The following is a 21,918-nucleotide window of genomic DNA, read 5'->3' on the forward strand; positions in this document are numbered from 1 at the left end:
GGCAGAGTTATTGCAGTGATACACACCTGGTCGCAGGCAGCAATCGCAATTTGGGATTCCAGCTTGTGAGTCTGCATTTCAGCCCCATTATCACAACCTCATATTTAGGTGAATTTTGCCCCCATTTCCTCCTCTCCTAACCAGCAGGATTCTTGCTGGGGTACAAGTACCTCGATCAAGTGACTATTACTTCACATGTGAGCCTGACTAAATGGTAAGCATTGGTAAGCTATTCAACAGTGGAGAGGATCACAGTTGAATCCAATCTTATCCTCACCTGACATCTGCACACACTTTACAACAGGAGTGACTGGATATCAATACAGAGGGGAATTGCTTCCCCAACTGTGATCATCTAGTTTATCATTGAACCTGTGACCTTCTGGTTTATGTATTTACTGTTACAAGAGCAGTGTCTTTACCTGATAGACCATCTGAATGTCACTTTTAAATGAAATAAAACTCCATGTGTCGGTGAAGGATTCTTGCCCGACGTGGGAATAGAGGCCTCATTCGTGCCTGTTCTCGATCAATGTCAAGTCTTCAAGTTGAATGATGGTTGGAGGGATGACTCAGTGTTTAGTTTTCCTTCGGGAAACCTCTTACAACAGAGCAGAAGATTTATGAAGCCCCCACACATAAACTCGATCCAATTACTCGTGGTGAACCGGGTAGTAGAACGGTGAGCAGCACCATTCCCAGTATGGAAAATGCTTCCAGGGAGGTGGGGGAAAGGGAGGTGGGGGGGGAGGGAGGGTTGAGGGGGAGGGGTGGAAATACCACTTCTTAGCTGTGGTGTAGTGAAACATATTGATGTGCACCTTGAGAATCATGAGAGATGGGATACAGAGTAACCATCGCTCTGAGCTGTCCCACTGATGAGGTTTCTAATCCTACCGAGACCTCTCAATCACAGTTAAAGTACACAAATGATTCTCCCTTTTGTAGCTTATTTTTAGAAGATATTCCTGCAAAAATAAACCTGAGAAATTGTCTCAGAAAATTCAATGACAGGAACAGCAATTTTATAGTCATTATTTTTTCAATTCAATGTTTTAATTTTTAGCTGATGCGTTAGTTGAGGCCTGAGTCAGGAAAATCAATACCCAATTTCGACTTTAACTTTCATACTCTTATCTGGATGGCATATTTTGCCTGCAAAATCAAGGAAAAGGTTAGAAGCAATTTCTTCAATCAGAGAGCTGATAGAGTTTGGAATTGATTACCACAAGTCACTATTGAGGTTGGATCAATCAGTCACTGAAAAAGAAACGAGTTAAGTCCTTGAGCAGTAGAAACACTTGGGGTGAGATTTGTGCTATTCTTAATCCGCCCTTTGTGTTAAATGAGATATCCTGTCAAATCTCAGTCATAAAGTACCGGAAACTGACTAATCGTTTTCATGTTGAAAGTGATTTTAAATCTAGAAATATGACTTTCAAATCAGGATTCCTCTGGACCCCATCATTGTGAATTTATCAATGATGTCAACTTTCAATTGCAAATTGCAAACCATTTTCATATTTCAACCCAGCGCTAATTAAAATGAGGAATGGGTAAAGCAAGGATGCAAATTTTACCCCAATGTAATAGAGACACGCTTTGTTATGATAACTCAAATTCAATCTGGTGCACTAATCTGTTTTTTGGAGCAACACTATAGAAAAGGGACGCAGCTGATCAAAGATGCTGGCCATCTGAACAACTGCTCGCCCGAAGAACAGGTAAATTTTGAAGAAGAAGTTGAGCAGTTCAAACTCTTTCTGAGCAACTTGATCAACAGGACAGAAAAGCGGAGATTGGATTTGGACAACGTGGTAAATCTATATGAATTCTATGAGATGGTAAGTATGCCATTCCATTCCTCTAGCTTAATATTTCAACAAAACCTGAGTCCTGCATAATGCCTTCAGCAATTAAAGTTGACCCATTGGAGGAATCATCAATATGGGGCTATAACGCCTTGCAACTACTATTGTGTACTGGCAAACAGAAATGTAAGGGTTCTTATTATTACTACCATAAAACATGTTTTTTGGCTTCCTATAGGTTTTTAATGTTGTTCCAGTATCCAATTTTCAGCCACTGTATATTTATGATGAGTACAATGTGTTTTGAAAGTTATTTTTGAATCCCTAAGCAAGTTGTAATTGCAAATATTTTGAATAAGATTTTCTTTACGAAAACATCTTTACTGGGTTACTACAGAGTGGTAACCAATGTGTTATGTGGTTTCTTGACACATTCCTCTCTTGGAGATGTTGCAGACTACCAATTACTGGAGGGTAACAGCTCCTTCCCACCCACTCAACCCCCCCCCATTTACTGAAAATGGTGTGACCAAACTACTCGAGCTGCTGCAGCTACTAAGTAATAATAATAATAATAATCCTTGCATTTGATATAGCGCTTTTCACGTCAGGAGGACGTCCCAAAGCGCTTCAGAGAACACACTGTAAAGTGAATTGACTGCAAATTTGTGGGCGAACGTGGCAGCCAATTGCGCACAGCAATGTCCCACAAACAGTCGTAGATTGAAAATGACCAATTCATTAATGTTTTTTTTGGGGTTTTGGAGGGATTATTATTAGGCGTGTGGAGTAAGGAAACTTGACCAAGGTTTCGCCCTGCCTGGAATTGAACTCAGGTGTCTCACTTGCAAAGCGAGTGCTCTAACCACTGAGCTACAGGACTCCTAGGAAGTTTAGTTAGGATGGTTCACAGAACATATAGAGCAGGTGGGGTGAAGCCCATCATCGGATGTCTTTTGTGTGGACTGTGAGGAAACTGTCCTGATGGGGTGAAAAGCTTTTGCTCAATGCGCCCTTCCTTATGCTCTTCTGATGTCTTGTTGCTAGGCTGACAAATGGGTGTTGCACTGCAATGATTATCTTGGACAGTTGAAAATGGACGAGCACAGCACACCAGAGTACATGGAGGCAGCAGTTCAGTGTTTGAAAAGCTACCATCAGGAAGCTGCAAAGTTCAATGCGGAAACCCTCCAAAAGGTAAATGAGATGATTCTGAATCTTGCCAGCCCGAGGGAACTCAAGCAGTGGAACATCCACTGGGACAAATTCCAACAAACCAGGCACCTTTTGGAAGAAAAACTCTCTGTGGCCCTCAGAATCCAAACGGGTAATCACACAAGTAACTCAGTTACCAAAACACTCTCTGAGGATGAAGGTCCCAGGACAAGCGGTGAGTTTGACACCGAGGGCTCTGATGAACTTGGAGACTCTTTCTCGCAGAAGATAGTTGGCAGTGTGGAGAGCAATGTTTGGATTAGTGATGAGATACAGCACCAGGAGTATAGCCAGAGCTTTCTGGAATCGGGATGCACTGCGGTGTTAAATTACGAAGAGTTGAACCAAACCACTACCGCGCTGCATAACTTCAGCACAACATCCCTGTCCTCTACGCCAGCTTGCAGCAGGTACCAAGGAGGTTCTCCTTTTTTGGAAGATGCCAACGATGACTGGTTGGTCGGTGCATCCACTGCTTCCTGTCACTCGGAGCCTGTCCGCTCTCCGTCCCCACGGCACAAGAAGCAGCCTCTGAAAAAGATCATGAAGAAGACGCAGAACTTTGAGACGTCGACACGAGAGGACAGCCATGGTGAAGCCGGCAGGCACGGAAACACTGGGGTTTATATCAAAGGACTGGAGGTGGTCAGTAATGTTGTGGCTGACAAAAAGCGCACTCTGAGGCCAGAGGTAAGGAGCCCAGTGTTAACCAGGACTCACAGCCTGCCATCATCCTCCAGGATTTACCTTCCACGTACAGAAGAAGTGAAGAAAACGGGAAGGTAATACTTGCGTGAATCATTGGTTGAATAACTTACTGGGGTTCTTTGGCCTCATCTGAAAATTTTTAATTTGGGGCCAGAAAGCGCATGGATTTCATGCTTGTTCGACACATAATGGATTAAAAATAATTATAAAACTAAAGCCAACAAGGGAAGAAAGCTACAACGCTGAAATATCACCCAGTTTAAGCCTGTAAGGCCAGTTTTATCTTAAAATTTAAAATCGCACATTATTTTGGAAAATTCTTGAATTCTGTTCTGATTTTAAAGCTGTTTTTCTGTGCTTCTCAAAACCAATAGATTTGCAAATTGAATTGATGAGTTCGGTAAAATTCTGTGCAACCTTCAATCTTAAGGCATCTCTTTTATAGGCTAAGGCTAGGTGGAATTTCAGGTCTATGCGGGCATCCAGAATTCAAAACAGGAAGGTATTCTATCTTTTTTTTATGTAAAATTGGCAGTGATCTAGCTGGCGAGAGAAACCATTTTCCAGATGTGAGGGTAGAGGGGAAGGGGTTCATGCTCAATCATTTGTTAGTTCCCAGACACAAAGGATTGTAATTTCTGTCCTTGTGTCAATTATCTAAATCATTCAGACCCTTGACATTCCAGGTTAAATACCCAATCTGACCCAGAAGAATCCAGGTTAAATTCACATTCTGTCAAGAGTCAGCTATGGTGGCAGTAGTGGTGTTAATAATCTCATTGCCTTTAGGAACAAGAGAGAGACAGAATTGGCCAGTAGTGACTCCTGTAGAGTCTGTGTGTGTAGGTGCACCTCACAATCTAATACAGACCACATCTCATACGCAATGTCCATAGGGTGAGGAAGGCAGCCAGTGTCTATGGAGGGTAAAAAAAAATCTAAATGTTCCATAAAGTTTGAAAAATTGTTAACTTTTAGGGCTTAGTAACTGTTTGGCAGGTTTATTCAGTGTGTAGCTGAGCCAAACAGAAAGATCCCTGGTTTTGTCAGCTGGGCGCTACAGTGGGCCTCAGCACTCACGTGCTGGAAAAATCTTAATTGACAAGTTGTTTTCTGTTCTGTATTTAGTATGTAACCTCAGTAGAGGTTACAATGCACTCCGAATTCCCCAAGTTCTTGGCTCTCACCATGCTGCCCCAATATGCTACAGAATTAGATAAAAGCAGAGTGAGTCCCTCTGTGAGTGCACATTTCATTCCAGACAAAAGGGCATTTTCGTGTGTAGGTGATATACACATGAGGAACTCTGTCTAGTTTGGATACTCTTAAACATGAAGATGGGTTTTCACATGTGTCAACTACCTGACTGATCAATGAAACCCATATCAGCATGATCTTTTACATAGCATTATCACCAAAAAATGTTCATACCAGGTGTACCTGTCTTTCCACAGCAAGCTACAGCACATAATGGATGAGATGATCGCCACCGAGAGGGAGTATGTCAAATCCCTCGGCTACATTATTGATCATTACTTCCCAGAGATGGAAAGACCGGACCTGCCCCAGGATCTACGCGGGAAGCGGAATATCATCTTTGGGAATCTGGAGAAGCTTTATGATTTTCACTGTCAGTATTTTCTGAAGGAGCTAGAGCATTGTGCAAACTGCCCACTTCGTGTCAGCCACTGCTTCCGCAGACACGTAAGTCCCCCTGTCTTCTCTGCTGTCTGTCTTGCTTAGTTTTAAATGTTTACATTTGAGTGAGTAGGAGGCTGTAGTTCCCAGCTACTTATAACATCAGAATAAATAAATAATAATCCTTGCATTTGATGGTCTTGGCATCGCTGTCGGAAAACCATATCCTCTTATCAGAACCTAATTTAGGGCATTCACAAATTAATGCTACTTGCCAATTGTGACTTGACATTTTGCTTGCCTTTCAGAAGGAGCGATTAGGCAAATTAATATTTGCAAACTGTTTATTGGAATTAGCACATTGAAACTCGCTTTGGGAATTCATGAAATTGTTGCGATTTTCCAGAAACTCCATCCCAGAGTCCCTCAATTCTCTCTCTTTTGCTCTCCCCTCTCACTCCCCCTCCCCCTCCCTTAACCACCGCCCCAGTTCAAAGCCTATCTCAAGACATAACGACATACCATCTCTTCGCCCATCGCTTTTGGTCATTTTTCTTATCGCTGCTCCAAGGCAATGAAACTCTTGCCTAGCTGAGATACTCTGGATACTCTTAAGCACGATGATGGGTTTTCACATGGTGAAACCCATATCAGCATGATCTTTTACATAGCATCATCACCNAAAAAAATGTTGAAACCAGGTGTCCCTGTCTTTCCAAAGCAAGCTACAGCACATAACGGATGGCATGAACACCAATGAGCCGGACTATTTTTTATTTGTGTACCAAGACAGCTAGTGCTGGTAGACTCATTGACAATGTGGGACATCACAACAGCCAAATCACGTACTTACCTAATATCAACCCAGCATGCAACCATACTCGCACATGCACAAGTGCTCTTTCCAGCAGGCGTCACTCAATTGCGATAGGGTTTGAAATAAATGATCCTTCAGGACGCAGCTGCTTGCAGGATATTACGGTCCACAAATTGGCTGCCGCGTTGGCTTACAAAATACACAGTCATTACACTTTACAGAAAAGAAACTGTGAAGCATTTAAAGAAATGATGCGAAGATAATGCAAAGAATAAAACCAACCAATGCACAGATTATGTATAAGGAGCTACTGTCCTGTCTGATTTCCCATCCCCCCACCAATCAGGGGCATTGAGTCCCATGTAGCACATTAACTATAGCCCTCTTTGAGGCGAACTAACTATGTGGAAATTGCAATCCTGTCGGACACTTACTGGCCCTCAGGGCGAGTAATGTGTTCATAATTTTGTGTTCCATCAATCAGCATATTTGACCTGTTTTGGTGAAACCAGTATTGTAAACGTACATTGATTTAATTGAATTTTACATGTTCCTTTGGTTTATTTTTTGTAAGATGCAGATTCACTTTTATTTCTTCTCTGACTTTAATGATCTTCACATTTCTCCTCCAGTTTTGTGTGGCTGTGACCATCCCAAACAATTCAGTCTCTCGCTCACATCATGTTATCTTTTTTACCAATAGCTGTGTTAGCATCAGACAGGAAAATTCCACAAGGATAGCTCCTGAGCCAACAACAGACTTAATAACAAGGAAAGAAGTGAGTTAGGAAATCAGAAGAGAGCATAAACATGACGTGCATTTACTCTAGCGCACCATGGTTCCTGTGTTCATTCTCTGTTTATGCTGTGCCCATACTCTTGGGTGATAGACTAAGGAAGCACCTTGTATTTCCTCAGGCTTCGGAGTGCATCTGCCTCACTTGCCAAAGAAATGAACATATGTTATGTTCCGCTCTGTCTTGCATGGAATCAAATTGTCACTGAGCTAGCTTGCTTGCTATTCCCCTTGCTCCACAGAAATGTGCACATTGCACCTCCTCCAAGTGCTATCCAGATATATGGAACTTGCCATTTAGGGAATTGCATATAATAAATAGCCTTTAGGTTTTTTATTCTCATTCCTGTTCTTTCTGTAGCCTGTTTTTCACAGAAACAGGATTGTTTAGGTGGATGTTAAAGGTCCATTGGCACTATTCGAAAAGGGAAGAGAGTTTTTACTGGTGCCTTGGCCAGCAGCCCATGGCTGTTTGTGGGATTATTGCTGTGTGCAAATTAACAGGCGTATTCATCTATATATATAATCACTACACTTTTTAAATCCTGTGAAGCACTTTGAGACATCTTCCTGACGTAAAAGGTGCCTTATTAAATATGAGAATTATTATTTTAACTACCTTTGCTTGTTTTTTCTAATGTAGGAAGAGCAATTTGGAATGTATGCACTGTACAGCAAGAACAAGCCGCAGTCTGACACCTTGCTCACCAGTCATGGAAATGCTTTCTTTAAAGTAGGTGCTTCTCACAATTATTCAATGGAACTGAATTTATTTTTATTTTTTAATTTGTGCAGGAATATCATGACGAAAGACATTTAGAGTTTTATCCAACTGCTTTAACAACAACAACAAGATGACATTTGTATAGCACCTTTCACATCGGGAGGACGCTTTAAGGGTTGTAAAAGCTTGGAAAATAACCTGACCTTTAGGTTGCGGTAACACTTTGGGTATGCATTGATCCACAATTCAGCAACAACAGCTTGCATTTATATAGAGCCCTACATCTTGGAGCACTTCATAATGATGGGATCAGAAACCGAGCAAGAGGGAGCAGGGAAGGGAGAGGTGAACATAGGCATGGTTGAAGAGTTAGCTTTTAAGGTGGTATTTAAAGATACATAGAGAAATAGTGAGAAGGAGGGGTAGGGGAAGGGAGTTCTAGAGTTCCAGAGGTTAGGGGCATAGAAGTTGAAAGCTCGGCTACCGATGGTGACACGGTTGGGGGGGAGGCGTGCATGGGACACACACAGCAAGCCTGAGTTAGCTGAGTGGAGGGGGCGAGCAGAAGAGAGTAGTAGGAGGAAATCACAGAGATAGGGAAGGGCTAGGGCTCAAGGGGATGTCTTGTTCATGCTATCCTCCTCCAATCTTGGAGATAGAGAGTATTTTAAAACTGACGGCTGTAATTTATAATAGCAAAATGCACATTTGTCTCTGAAATAAAGGACCATTTTGTTCTTTGAACCTGATGGATGATGGACCAATTTGCCCTCCTTATTTTTATTTACACTTTGTCAGTTTTCAGAACTTACATGTAAACAATTGGGGAATATACAGACAACAAAACACAAATCATAATTAACTTTTCCCACCTTTTGGCGAATATCACAAATTGACCTGAGTTGTTGTTTGAACAAACCTGAAATTTGAATTATTTTCGGTTTAGCTGTAAGTTGCGTCATTTAGATCATTGGGTCCTGACTGTTGATCTATGAACCACCCAGGTGGACCAGTTACATAGGGGCACATCACAGCAGCTACCTAGCCAGTTTCGATGCACATCTATGTGAATTAAAACAGTTACTTTACACAAAGACTGGACAACTACAAGGAATAGACAACTGGGGAGCCTGTGGAAGCAGATTGGGTCAGCAAATTCAAGAGAGAATTAGATAGTTATTCGATAAAGAATTAATTCTATTTTAGGACTACAAGGTCTTACACATTCCTAGATAGACAAAAAACAGGCAAAGAATGCAACATAAGGCAGTGTTAAATTTAACACGGTGGACAAAGAAGAGTCACCTATGGTTCATTATAAAATAACCACTAGTTTAAAAGAATAACAGATCAATGACTGAAATGCGGTTGGCAGCAAGCCAAAGGACTTGGGCTGAGAGGTTAGTATGGCATTACTTGTCTCAAGAAATATTTTTTTTCTCTAAAAGTGCCCTTGGAAGATCAAGATTTGTCAATAGTACTCACCTCATGTAATTCCAATTGAGTGAGTCTGCTTTCCCCTGTACTCATCAGCAAAATGTAATCTTTCTGCAGAATAAGCAACTGGCTCTTGGTGATAAGATGGACCTGGCCTCCTACTTGCTGAAGCCTATCCAGCGGATGAGCAAGTATGCGTTACTGTTGAAGGACATGATCAAGGAGTGCAGCAAAGCGCAGGAGCAGGAACTCGCTGATCTCCAAGGAGCTGAGGAAATGGTCAAGTTTCAACTTCGTCATGGGAATGACTTGCTGGCCATGGATGCCATCCGAGGGTGCGATGTAAGGACATTTCTGTAGTTGTTACAGACAGACTCTGTTTTCTTCTTTACGTTTTCTTCGGTATTTCTCAGCCATTTGAACAACCTAACCAATATTGACCTCGAGACGAGGACATTGAATGTAACGTATCTAAATTCGCGGATGACACTAAACTAGGTAGGAGAGTAAGCTCTGGGGATAATGCAAAAAAATTGCAACGGGATATAGATAGGCTAGGGGAGTGGGCGATTAGGTGGCAGATGGAATCTAATGTGGGGAAGTGTGAAGTTATTCACCTAGGTAGAAAAAATAGAAAAACAGATTATTTTCTAGAGGGGGAGAGATTAGATAGTGTTAGTGTGCAGAGGGATTTGGGTGTCCTTGTACACCAGTCTCAAAAAGTTAGTTTTCAGGTGCAGCAAGCAACTAAGAAGGCGAACGGCATGTTAGCGTTCATTGCAAAAGGTTTAGAGTACAAAAGTAGGGAAGTCTTGGTGCAACTGTATAGGGCCTTGGTGAGACCACACCTAGAGTATTGTGTGCAGTTTTGGTCTCCTTATTTAAAAAAGGACATACTTGGCCTAGAGGGGGTGCAGTGTAGATTCACTCGGTTAGTTCCTGGGATGAGGGGACTGACCTATGAGGATCGGCTGAATAAACTAGGGCTATATTCTCTAGAGTACAGAAGAATTAGGTGAGATCTTATTGAAACATATAAGATTCTTAAAGGGCTGGATAAAGTAGACACTGAGGGTTTGTTTCCCCTGGTAGGAGAATCTATAACCAGGGGTCACAGTCTTAAAATTAAGGGTCAGCCTTTTAGAACAGAGTTGAGGAAACATTTCTTCACTCCGAGGGTAGTGAATTTATGGAATTCACTACCCCAGAAGGCTGTAGATGCTCAGTCCTTGAACATCTTCAAGGCTGAGACTGATAGATTTTTAAAAGACAGAGGGATTGGGGGATACGGAGATAGGGCAGGTGATTAGACTTAGGTCAGAAGATCAGCCATGATCTTATCGAATGGCGGGGCAGGCTCGAGGGGCCGAATGGCCTACTCCTGCTCCTAATTCTTATGTTCTTATGTTCCTTCCTTTCGCATGGTTTGCCATTTATGATTTTTTTTCTCTCTCTTCCAATTCTCTCTCTTTCCTCTCCAGGAGGAATTTATTCTATATTTTTCTACATGAATAATCGGTAGAGTTGCTGGAGAGTACCCACCACAAATAAAACTGTGCCTCAATAGAAAGGAAAAGAGATCAAAGACTTTCGGGTTGTACATGATGGGAACAATTTGAGAGAGAATAATTGATGGATGATCAAATGAAGCAACAAAATGAAAACAGTTACTATTAAATACATCATGCCACAAGATTACAGTAGACGTAGGTCTAGAGGGGAGTATGCTTCTTCAAAGTACTCTCCTATTCTATAAGAGATAATAAGATATTACCCAGGTTTCACTTTCTTTTGTTTACTAAAACATCTCAAAACGCTTCACATGATACACTGTAAAGTGGAATGACTGTGTATTTTGTCGATGAAACGCAGCAGCCAATTTGCACACAGCAATATCACACAAACAGCCATGGAGTGACCAATATTATTTGTTGGCCAGGACACCAGGAGAAACTTTTCGAATAGTGCCATGGAACCTTTAACGTCCACTTGAACAGGCAGATGGGACCTTGGTTTACTGTTTCATCCGAAGCACGGCACCTTTGACAATACAACCCCCACCCACCCCAGCACTGCACTGGAGGGTCATCTTAGACTCTGCGATTTAAAGTCCTGACGTGGGGCTTGAACCCACAATCTTCTGACTCAGAGGCAAGAGTACTACCACTTAGCCAAGCGCTGAGCCATACAATAAAATTTATGCTTTTAAAAATAGTGAATGAAAATGATCATCATTTATTATATTTATGTACTCATATTTCAAAATAGAAACACCTCCCAATCTGTGTGGAAAAACGTAGCATAGGGAGCCAGGCTGGGTTTCTCAAGGATTCAGTGATAAATACTGTAACTGGTGCAAAGTGCATGGGAGAGTGCTTTAGATAAAGCACATTCTCGGCAAAATCCAGGAACAAGCAAAACTTTCTTCCCGCCAATAATTCTGCCTTTCAGTTATCCACTTACCCAGCAGTGGCTGGTCATGGGCCATTGGTGGGCGATATAGCTTTCAATCACTAGATGAGTTAACTCACTAGATATTTTTCTGGAGTACAACAACATTGAGTACAGCTTGGATGCTTCCAGAATGGCTAAAAGCTTCTGACTACTGTGAAACCATATGGATGTAAACTCAGATTTTGTTACATTTATAATCAGCAATATTCATATGTCACTGCAATCCATGATAGTAAGAAACTAAATGCATTCTCCCATGAGTTATACCGGGTGCAGTATGCATTTAATTAATCTACCAGGCAGAATTCAATCATTGCTCTGACACATACACTGATTGCTTCTAGCAGGAAAAGGGAGAAGACTCACAATAGTAATTTTGAAGTGGGTTAACCTGCATCTCCTACAGGCCAAGGCAGCTCCTATGCCCTGTTGTACCATATGTTATGTAACACAGCAGTGAAATGGCCAAAATGTGCTTTCTGATCTGTTATAGCTATCCATTTCAGAACTGCAGTAAATGGGAGCAAAGAGAGCTGGTGACCCTTGCTTTTGTATGAATTTTCTCCCTAAAACCTGTCACAGTATATTTGCAATACAGTCTCCAAATAGCACCAAAAATGTATAATAATAATCTGATGAAAATTAAGTGAGCTGCAGACCACACTGAAGTTGCTGCTCATTATGTAGTTGGTTTTAAATACAGATTATAATTTGGCTGCTAATGGACAGCAAATGGAAATCATCTATCAGCCAATCTTTTCTCCTTTGTTTCCAATTTGACCACCAACAACTTGTATTTGCACAGTATCTTTCATGTCTCAAATGAATGTCTCAAAGCACTTAATACATTATACAGTCATTTATTAAGTTGATGTAAGAGTAATTAAAGCACAGCATGGAGTTTGATCTGATAGAACATCATATATAGATTTAATATAATGTAGTATATATACTGTGTACTGTTAAGATTGTAGTTTATAAATTAAATATAATAATCCTTGCGTTTGACATAGCGCTTTTCACCTCTTCTAGATATCTCAAAACGCTTTACAGTAAAGTGAATTGACAGTATATTTTGTGGGTGAAATACGGCAGCCAATTGCACACAGCAGTGTCCCACAAACAGTCATGGATTGAGTGACCAAATTACTATTGTTTTTTTTCTTCAGCGATTATTATCAGGTGTGTGGAGTAAGGAAACTTGCCCAAGGTTCTGCCCTGCTGGGAATCAAACCTAGGTCTCTCGCTTGTGAGGCGAGTGCTCTAACCGCCGAGCTACAGGACTCTTAAATTGTGCTGTTTAGTACTGTTAAGTGCTTTGGGACGTCTTCTTGGTGTGAAAACGGCTATATAAATGTAAATCTGCATTGTTTTAAATGCAACACAATGCCAAATCTTTCAAGAAATATATTGTGTAGTTGTAAAGCTTTCCTGCAGTTGTAATTACAAAGAAAGCCTCAGGTACTCTCTCTGATCTGTAACCTGTTAAGTTGGGAGCCATCAATTTTGTGTGGTAATTCAACGTAACTATCAAAACAGGTTGGTCCATTGCGCAAGAGTGAATTCAGCTTGTAAATTACAATATTCTGATCCACACATGAGAACCGATAGTCAGTCTTGAGTCTTGAAGTCATGGGTGAACTTTAGAAATCAGACAACAAAAGATTGACATAAAATTTTCATCATATCCTTTGGAATTTGGGTAGTAAGTACCATGTTGTGTTACAGTGCTTTATCCAGTGATTGTGAGCTCCTTCGCTTTTAGGTGAATCTCAAAGAGCAAGGACAGCTGATGTGTCAGGAAGAATTCATTGTTTGGTGCGGACGCAAAAAATACTTGAGACACATCTTCCTGTTTGAAGATCTCATTCTCTTCAGCAAAACAAAAAAGATTGATGGAGGATATGATGTCTACATTTACAAGCAATCATTTAAGGTCTGGAAAAGCGATTTTAATTGTGAATTGTAATAGTTTTGTACCCATTGATTTGAACTTGAAGATTTTACGCAATGCATAGCATCTCCTATAATAATTTATACGTGGATTTCATACATACTGTAATTATTTACGAGAGTCTAACCATCTGAAAATCTTCCAGTTCATTTTAATCTGCTTGTTATTATGCCCAAATGCAGCTTTCTTAAAGGTAGCTATAACGATGATAAAACTGCTTGCTGATATATTACATGTATCTTCATTGACTTTCTCTAATTTTAGACCGCGGAAATTGGAATGACCGAGAATGTTGGGGACAGTGGACTTCGTTTTGAGATTTGGTTCAGGAGAAGGAAATCTCACGACACGTACATCTTTCAGGCCAGCTCCTCTGAAGTCAAACTAACCTGGACCAGCGTTATAGGGAAAATCTTGTGGCGACAAGCCCTAAGAAACCGAGGTATGTCAACGAGTAAAGCCTGGCGCTTTGATGGACAGATTACGAGAAAATAATTCTTTGTAAAATTTGGTTAGTGGAAATTTTCATATTGATGAAGCGTTTAAAAGTAGAGACATGTATCTGAGTTACAAAGAACAAGCTTTTCCTTTGTATCTATTAAGAGAATCAAATTAAGACTGTGGTGACTTGGTTAAGTTGTTTTCTGATGCCGCATTTATTCCATTACCAAGAATAACAACAACTGGATCATTTCAGTGCAGGTCCAAAGTCTGCAGTGACTTCCACAGACCATAAATTACTAGGACTGGTGTTTGAGGCAAGGATCTCTAAGAAACAGCTTGATACTATAAAGGGGTAACATGGTAGGGCTTGTATTGTGGAAGGATGAAGTCTATTTATCCTAGAGGGAAGAAAATTGTACAGTGAGTTAAAGTATCTGAGGGAATACAAAACATGAGATGGCATTGACACCATACCTTAGCGTATACAGTACTCGCACATGAGGGGAGTAGATGAATATTTGGGGCATCAAAGGACATAGTCAAAGAACAATGAAATAAAACTTTTTTTGAAATAATTAAGTATGGGATTAAATTGCAGATCAGCCATGATCTAATAAAAAAGTGGAGAAGGCTCGACAGGCTGAATTGTTTACTCCTGTTCCTATGTTCTAACACCAAATTCCCTCTTATGTGTACTTTGCAGAGTAAGCAGAGAGCCGTGAGCAATTTTCAGAGTAGACCTTTTTAAATACTTTTGTTTCAAATGCTTCCCCTTTGAAAACTAATAAAATACATGGTGCTTTGCAAAAATCCCTGGCTTCGAAATAGACAGCACTCTAAAAATGTTTCCAATTTTGTGCTCATCATTGGAGGGCTGTGTTTTTAACTGTTGGATATATCCCTGGTGCCAAAATACTCTACGGGTCGATAGTTCTTTCCCCAGGATAGTTTTGCAGAGATATTCTATTGATCATTAAAGTTTTCATTACAGAACTGAGAATGCAAGAGATGGTGTCCATGGGAATAGGCAATAAACCATTTATGGACATTAAGCCCAGCGAAGCAGCGATCAGTGACCGTGCAATTGATTATATCATGAAAGGTACAGGTGCGTAAAAGCTAACAGATCCAGGATGCAGTTTAACTAATTGTTTACCAAATAACCTTGTGACATTTCTACCCTTTCAATGCATCTACAATGCTTGATCATGTCTCAGAGTTTCTCCAGGTGTCTTGGTCAGAAATCCCCAAATAAAATTACCACTCACTTCATAGCTGTTTGTTGGACATTACTGTGTACAAATTGGCCAACAAATCCACACTTCACAGCAAAATCCTGTGAAATGCTATGAGGGGTCTTGAGGATGTGATAAGGCGCTGTATTAAATGCTAGGATTATTATTATCATTTACTGGCCTGCAAGAATTTTATGCACATTGTACGGTGTAAAGTTGAATTTTTAATTTTCCCTTCCTTCTCCAAGATAGGGATGTTTAATTTTTTTCCCCTTCAATTTTTTCCCTTTTTCCTCTCCTGAAATGATCATCAATCATTATTCGGTAACTAACCACACAGACCTTCATGTGTGAGCCTAGACTGTGGGGGTTGGCAGATCGTTCAGCTATGGAGGGTATCATGGTTGAGCCTGAATTGTTTTTTCCACTTACAGATACTCTCTCATTGGATAGTGACCATTGGGAGAGGGCAGTGGATTTTCCTATTCTTAACTAGCTAACTACTGCTAACTCGGTTGAGATTGGTTAAGTCAGCACAAACCAGGAATTAAACCTGTGACCTTCCTGCTTTAGCAGCTCATTTTTCACAATGAATATACCAAGTGAAGTATCAGAGGAGCCGAAAATCCCAAATACAAATTAACACAATAATTTAATGGTGCAATCTTTCGATGCATGTTTTGAGATATAGAGATTGCACAAGCAAATAACAAATTAAATGCGGTAACATTTAAACACTTTAATTTTCAACCATGTAGGTGAGAGAAAAGGTTATTCAATATCTGAATTAGACTCTCGCTGAGCCATTCGTATAAAATTAAGACTGAAGGGTCCTGAAAAGGAATCTAATTAATCCGTACTTTTTTGTTGTCTCTCATGATATGTGTGACATTTTCACTTGAATTATTTTCACTGTGTTTATATTTTCTAGAATCCAGGACACGAGCATCAATAGCAGTGTCCTCGTTTGACCACTCAGTACCCTTTAAAAGGCCCCATTCCACCATCTCCAACAGCAGCACATCTTCCTCCAGCAGCCAGTCATCCTCTTCCATACTGGGAACTCTCAATCTTCACATGCATTCAAATTCACCATATGTAGGACCACATGGGACACCTTATAACCACTGGTCCTATGACATTGGGACTTGCATTGAAGAAGATGAACTGGAGCAAGAAACTGGAAGCCAACCTTCCATGAGTAAGTCTTGAAAGCCTAGGTCCTCTTCATGGGTTGAATCTCTCAAATATTTAGTGCACGCTTTGCTCTGTTTTCTGATGTGTTATGAATTGCGATTCAGGCACTGGTATATTGGGTAGGCCTGCACTTATTCAGTCAGATCTCGACATTGGAGGAACATTTCCTTTATGAAAATAAGTGTATTAAATTATGGGAATAAAATGTAGCATTTTTAAATGGGAATGTGGTACAAATGGGAACTCTTTCCTGAACCGGAAGTACGTGATGCCAAGCTGTGACAACTCCACTCCTACACATCTTACTTCTGGAGTGACTCCTGGATCATCCACCAACACCACAATTTGAAAAAAATGGTAAAAAACATTGATCTGCTGACAAAGCAATTCTGTTTTGAAATGTTGGTGCAAAGTTTTAAGTAAGTAAGAACTGCCAGCCAGCCCACGGGAAACAGTTTTCATCAGACCATTGACCTCGTTCAGAACATGAGGAAAGTCAATTATACACTTTCCCTCATTTAGATAACCACTTCTCTCGGTGCTCTAAATCACAGTCTTGAATCACCCTGGCTCAGTTGCTTCTGTGTCAGAAGATTTGTGGGCTCAATCCCACGTTGAGATTCAGAACTCACATAGTCCTTGTTGACACTCCAGTGCAGTGCTAGAGATGTGCTGCATTGTCAGAGGTGCCAACTTTGGAATGAGGCATTAAACCAAGGTCCTGTCTGCCTGTCCTGGTGGGCGTTAAAGATCTCATTGTATTATTTGAAAGAGAAGGCAGTTTCTCGGGGAGTCCTGCCCAGCAATTTCCCCCCAAAAAAAGTGTTTTGAGATATTTCAACATTTTCAACATGATAAGGCCCAATATCAAATGATTATTATTATTAACATTGACTGTTGGGAGTCTATTCAACCACTGGGGATATCAATTCAATACAATATAGCACCTTTCACATTAGGTGGTTGTCGCTGCTGGTTGGCAACCGAGCTGGGGGTGGAAGAAGATTGAAGAGGAATAAAATGCAATTGAGAACAAAAAACCTCTACAGGAATGGTTCTTTTCAGAGTAATCCTGCATTAAAGGAATTCCCTTTTTTGTGTGTTCCAGTTACAGAAAGTTCAGAGACTTCATCTCAATGTACTTCAGGGGAGAGCATCAGTGGATTCAGCAACTCAGCTCAGACATGCATGTCCCAGCTTCCCAATGAAACATTTTCTGATGACGCTTCCAATGCTGACACTAAGACAGATTGTCATTACACATCCTTCAGTCTTTCCCCAAGGACCCAGACACCTAAACCACTGAAGAACCAGTATATTACAGCAGTAAGTACTTGCTTTGTGTACTATAAACATGATTATGTGGGGCAATGTATATATAGAGAACTAAAACAAGAAAATGTTAACAAGTCTGCAAACAGTCAAATTCAAAGTTTGTATCTGAATATTGAGGAGGCGTTGTATTTACTATGGAATATTTATTTTGCTTTGTTACTAAATAAAAAATACTTATAAAAAAAGGGTTGCTCAACTTCTGACCTGAAGAAGATGCGCCTTTGGCGTGTATCTGAGCGGGGGGGGTCTCCTTGGAGTGGAACTGGCTCCAAGGTGATGTGCTTGGCAGCAGAATGTCGGCATGGAGCCAGCCCTCTGTGGCGGTCATGGTAGTCCAGTTACTGAGCCAGGCAGGTCCAGGGCATTGCTGATGACAGCACAGCCAGCCTGGCTCATCGGCAGACCTGGAAGGGCAGATCAGTCACTGGGGGTAGGGATTTACCCACTCTGCTCCTGTTAACACTGCAAGTCTAATGGGTAGGGTGGCCCTAGCTGGACAAGCAGCAGGAAAGCTTGCCCGACAGCAATATCAATGGCAAGCTATGTGGTTTTGGCTGGTTAGACTCCAGCAGTATCCCAATACACACTCTGCGGTCCCAAGCCTTTGCTCTTGCCAACCTATGATTAATACTTTCCGGAATTAGGTAAGTGAGAGGCGTCCCTCCATGGAGAGAGTGTACATTAGCTTCCAACAATTTATCTCTGGGATTTCCATGTGTAGGTGTGATGCATGGAATTCTCAGTTTGGTTTGGATACTCTTAAGCATGGTGATGGGTTTCCGTGTGTGTCAGACACCCGGCTTACCAAAAAACATAGTGTGAAAGGTTTAAGTTCAATCCCTGTTGAGTGTTGATTTAATTGATATTAGTCAGTAAGGGGCACTCTCATTGGTCTTTGTGCCCCTGGATAAAGCCCTTAAACATCTTGAAAAATTCAGTCAGACGTATTGAAAGTATCACTTTGAATAATACAATATAAAATTATATTTGGAAAGCCCCTTTCATGTTGGGAGGATGTCCCAAGGGGCTGAACATCAGGTCAACACACTCACCTTACAGGCTCAAGGATATATGTCCTGGTGTAAGTCAGCTTCTCCTGGAACGGGAGATTTTTTTTGTGGTTTTAATTTGGTTTATTCACTGTCTTGGCAGAGGAAAGCCTCACATGTAACAATAGGCCTCTCAACACTGGTTTGACTTGCAAGCGTTTGACCCAGTTAGTTCAGTAAGTAATTGGCTTTTATCAGTTGAATAGTAATGAAACTAATAAATGTTGAACTAAAGCAGATCTAAGTGGTGATTTACTGGACAATAACCCAAACGGGAGAATAACGGAGACTGTCAGCATGTTTTAAACAGTGTGATTAATCACAAGCTTGTTTGTGGGTGTTTACTTCTCTGTAACAATTAACAAGGTTGTGTTTATCAAGGTGAATGGGCTCTCTGGTTGAAGCTGAACTGATCTTTCTCTCAATATCTCTGTGAAATAACCAGCAGGGTTTTGTTTTTACATTCACTAACCTTAAAGTATCAAGATCTCTTTTTTGAATAAAAAGAGTATTTAACGATGGGTCTGAAATGCTAACGTTCTGTTGACACGAACAAATGTGGCTCAGTCTATTTTGTGGCATGCACCAATCTTCTTCAATAGCTGATGTGAATACAGATTTACACAGGGCTTGAGTTTTTGCATTGGATATTGTAGAGGCACATATTGTAGGTGGATTTTTTTTAAAAACGGGTCTAAACCACTGTGGTGACATTTTCTATATATAATATATATTTTACCATTGTATGAATTCGGATCCATCTGATGTAGAATGATGTCACCTCACAGGGATGCTGTCTCCAGTAAGGTTGGCATCTTCTGCAATAATTAAGAAGAGTGGAGCCACTTCTTATCCTTCACTTCTTTTTGAACGCTCTTCCCTGTCACTCTTGCCCCATTCATTTTCTGTCTACTCTGGCCCATCCACACCCCTTTGCCCATTATTAGCCTAAATCTCTCTTAAACTCGCATGCTATGACCCCACGTCCACTGTCTTAGGCCTCTGAAGAGTAGCAAATGCAAAATTTAGAACAAGGATTTGCAAACAAAAACAACGGGAGTCACAAATAGTAAATCCTGTGATTGACAGTAGAATGTCACGCAGTGACTTACTCCCGTGAGCTGCAATGATACAGAGCCTGTTGGCTTACAGAGATGGGAATCGCGAAAGAACTGCTGAAAGAATAATGGTATCAACTTTCTACTGCTTGTCTAGCAATTAAATTCAAGCCCTGAGTAAGGATAGTCACTTGTAGAAGCATCTTCTTCGAAACTTTTACCAGTCTGTGATGCCTGAATTTGTTTGTCTGGTTTCGCTTCATCCTTGCTGAAGTTGTTGTTCTTGGATTGGTAATTCCTGTTAAAATGTAGAATTTTGTGTTAAACAGCTCTGAATCTAAGAACATTCAGAACTTCGTGAAGATGATTTTGTTTGCATGGCATCCACCGATCTGAACCAGTTGATTGACAACATGACCAGATTACGAAGGAAAATAAAATAGTTAGAATATTGGCACAGAAGACATCAGAAGCTGATGGGTGAACAAAAGGATGCCTGGGACCCTTTAACTGGCCTGAAACAGTAATCATGGACACTGTATTATAAATCAACATCACAGCGTTGCTCTTAACCTTAAGGGGTAATTATGAAGCAACTATATGTAGATATATACATATATATTATATATAATTTTTTTAAAAGTTCTTTTTAATTATTATTGTGTTCTGTACATAACAAGAAGTGCCTTAACTGCATGACCTTTTTTGTGAAATTTATGGTGACTTTGGCTTTGATCAAAACAAAACATCACTGTAAATGTGGATTAATTCTCTAATTCCATCTAATGTACAAATGAAATTTCGTAGCGACTTTATATCCATGTAAATATTTATTGTTACTTTTTGGGGGTTTCCAATATAACCCTGGATGAAACAGGTTGTTCACCTTTTCCTGGATTTCCACATTTGTATACATCAGAAACTTTTTTTGATCTTTTTCGCAATTGTGCTCTTGATTCTTTTGTAATGAATGTTTTTTCCTCCTTCGAGGTGCATGTATTTTTTATTGAGCCAGCTATCTTTTATATACTTTTGGCTGCAGGTGAATTGCAGAGCAGACATTCCCACAATGAGTTTGGCAGATGTGATTATGCATTGCTGGATCAGTACAGTCAAGTGATCTGCTTGACTCCAAGCATTACGTGTGCTGGAAGCCTGCATTCCTTGAACTAGCCTGGTAGATGAGAAGCCAAACCAGGAGAGTTGTGGAAAGATCACAATTGTTTATTGTTTGCTTTTGTTCTACCCATTAACGTGTTTGCAATGAATGTTTCAGCACTCTGAGATGCTATCCCATATGAAGGGTGCTATATAAATACAAGTTGTTGATGTTGTTGCATTTTCACTGATCTCTTTATTTCTATGAGCTCTCTTCCATCATGGAACCTGAACCACTATCCTTCATTCAGTGTTAGACACTCTGCCAATTCTATATATCATATTCAGCAGATACTAAAAGAAACAATGGACAACTTTAACCAAGTGACTCTTTTGTGACTGTACTCAATACTATTTTGGTATATGGAAACCTATTTTATCAATCAAGGTTTGTGGCAAATTAAAGATTCTTATGTCTTTTGATTGAATTTCTCGTGCAATGCTTATTGCATTTTCTTGAAATTGCTCTTTGCTGCCCATTTTCCTCACTTCTTCTCCTGAAAGCCCAGCAGTTTGGCTCTGCCAGACATCTTCCGGTACCTCACCCAAATGATCATTCATCATAGGCGAGCTGACCATGTGTGGTTAGACTTCATTACATGGGATGGATAGACACATCCTAAGTCTGCCCTCAGCTGAGATCCTTGCATGCATATCTTCCACCAAAGGTCATTGGTCAGTGACCATGAATGGGAATCCTTACAATCTCTGGTGATGGTTAATCCATGTCTCTGAAAGCTGATAGAAAAGATTTTCTAACACAAGTGTTTTCTTACCTGTATCACTGTTATCCATGCGTTCTATTTCCCTAAATATTGCGCTGCTGGGGTTAATCAAGTGCCAATTGCACTTGTTTATAATAGGATTTCCTCTGCACTGTCCTTAATG

General features: G+C 40.5%; 1 protein-coding gene across 2 annotated transcripts in view; it reads left to right on the top strand.

The window, feature by feature from the left end:
• Positions 1-21,662, top strand: part of zgc:158766 (uncharacterized protein LOC100009641 homolog) — a 112,308-nt gene extending 90,646 nt beyond the window's left edge. Inside the window, exons 13-24 of one of the 2 annotated variants that reach the window (XM_042331767.1) lie at positions 1,653-1,844; positions 2,859-3,808; positions 5,189-5,438; positions 7,629-7,718; positions 9,264-9,488; positions 13,366-13,536; positions 13,819-13,996; positions 14,990-15,106; positions 16,165-16,434; positions 17,539-17,756; positions 18,918-18,990; positions 20,202-21,662. In XM_042331767.1, coding sequence (XP_042187701.1) covers positions 1,653-1,844; positions 2,859-3,808; positions 5,189-5,438; positions 7,629-7,718; positions 9,264-9,488; positions 13,366-13,536; positions 13,819-13,996; positions 14,990-15,106; positions 16,165-16,434; positions 17,539-17,756; positions 18,918-18,962 — 2,706 coding nt within the window. In that variant the 3' untranslated portion in view covers positions 18,963-18,990; positions 20,202-21,662. The remainder of the gene's footprint in view (positions 1-1,652; positions 1,845-2,858; positions 3,809-5,188; positions 5,439-7,628; positions 7,719-9,263; positions 9,489-13,365; positions 13,537-13,818; positions 13,997-14,989; positions 15,107-16,164; positions 16,435-17,538; positions 17,757-18,917; positions 18,991-20,201) is intronic. The other variant, XM_042331766.1, reaches the window with a different exon arrangement.
• Positions 21,663-21,918: the final 256 nt, after the last annotated feature.

The sequence above is a fragment of the Callorhinchus milii genome, unplaced genomic scaffold (assembly GCF_018977255.1).
Source record: "Callorhinchus milii isolate IMCB2004 unplaced genomic scaffold, IMCB_Cmil_1.0 Scaffold2, whole genome shotgun sequence".
Taxonomy (NCBI): domain Eukaryota; kingdom Metazoa; phylum Chordata; class Chondrichthyes; order Chimaeriformes; family Callorhinchidae; genus Callorhinchus; species Callorhinchus milii.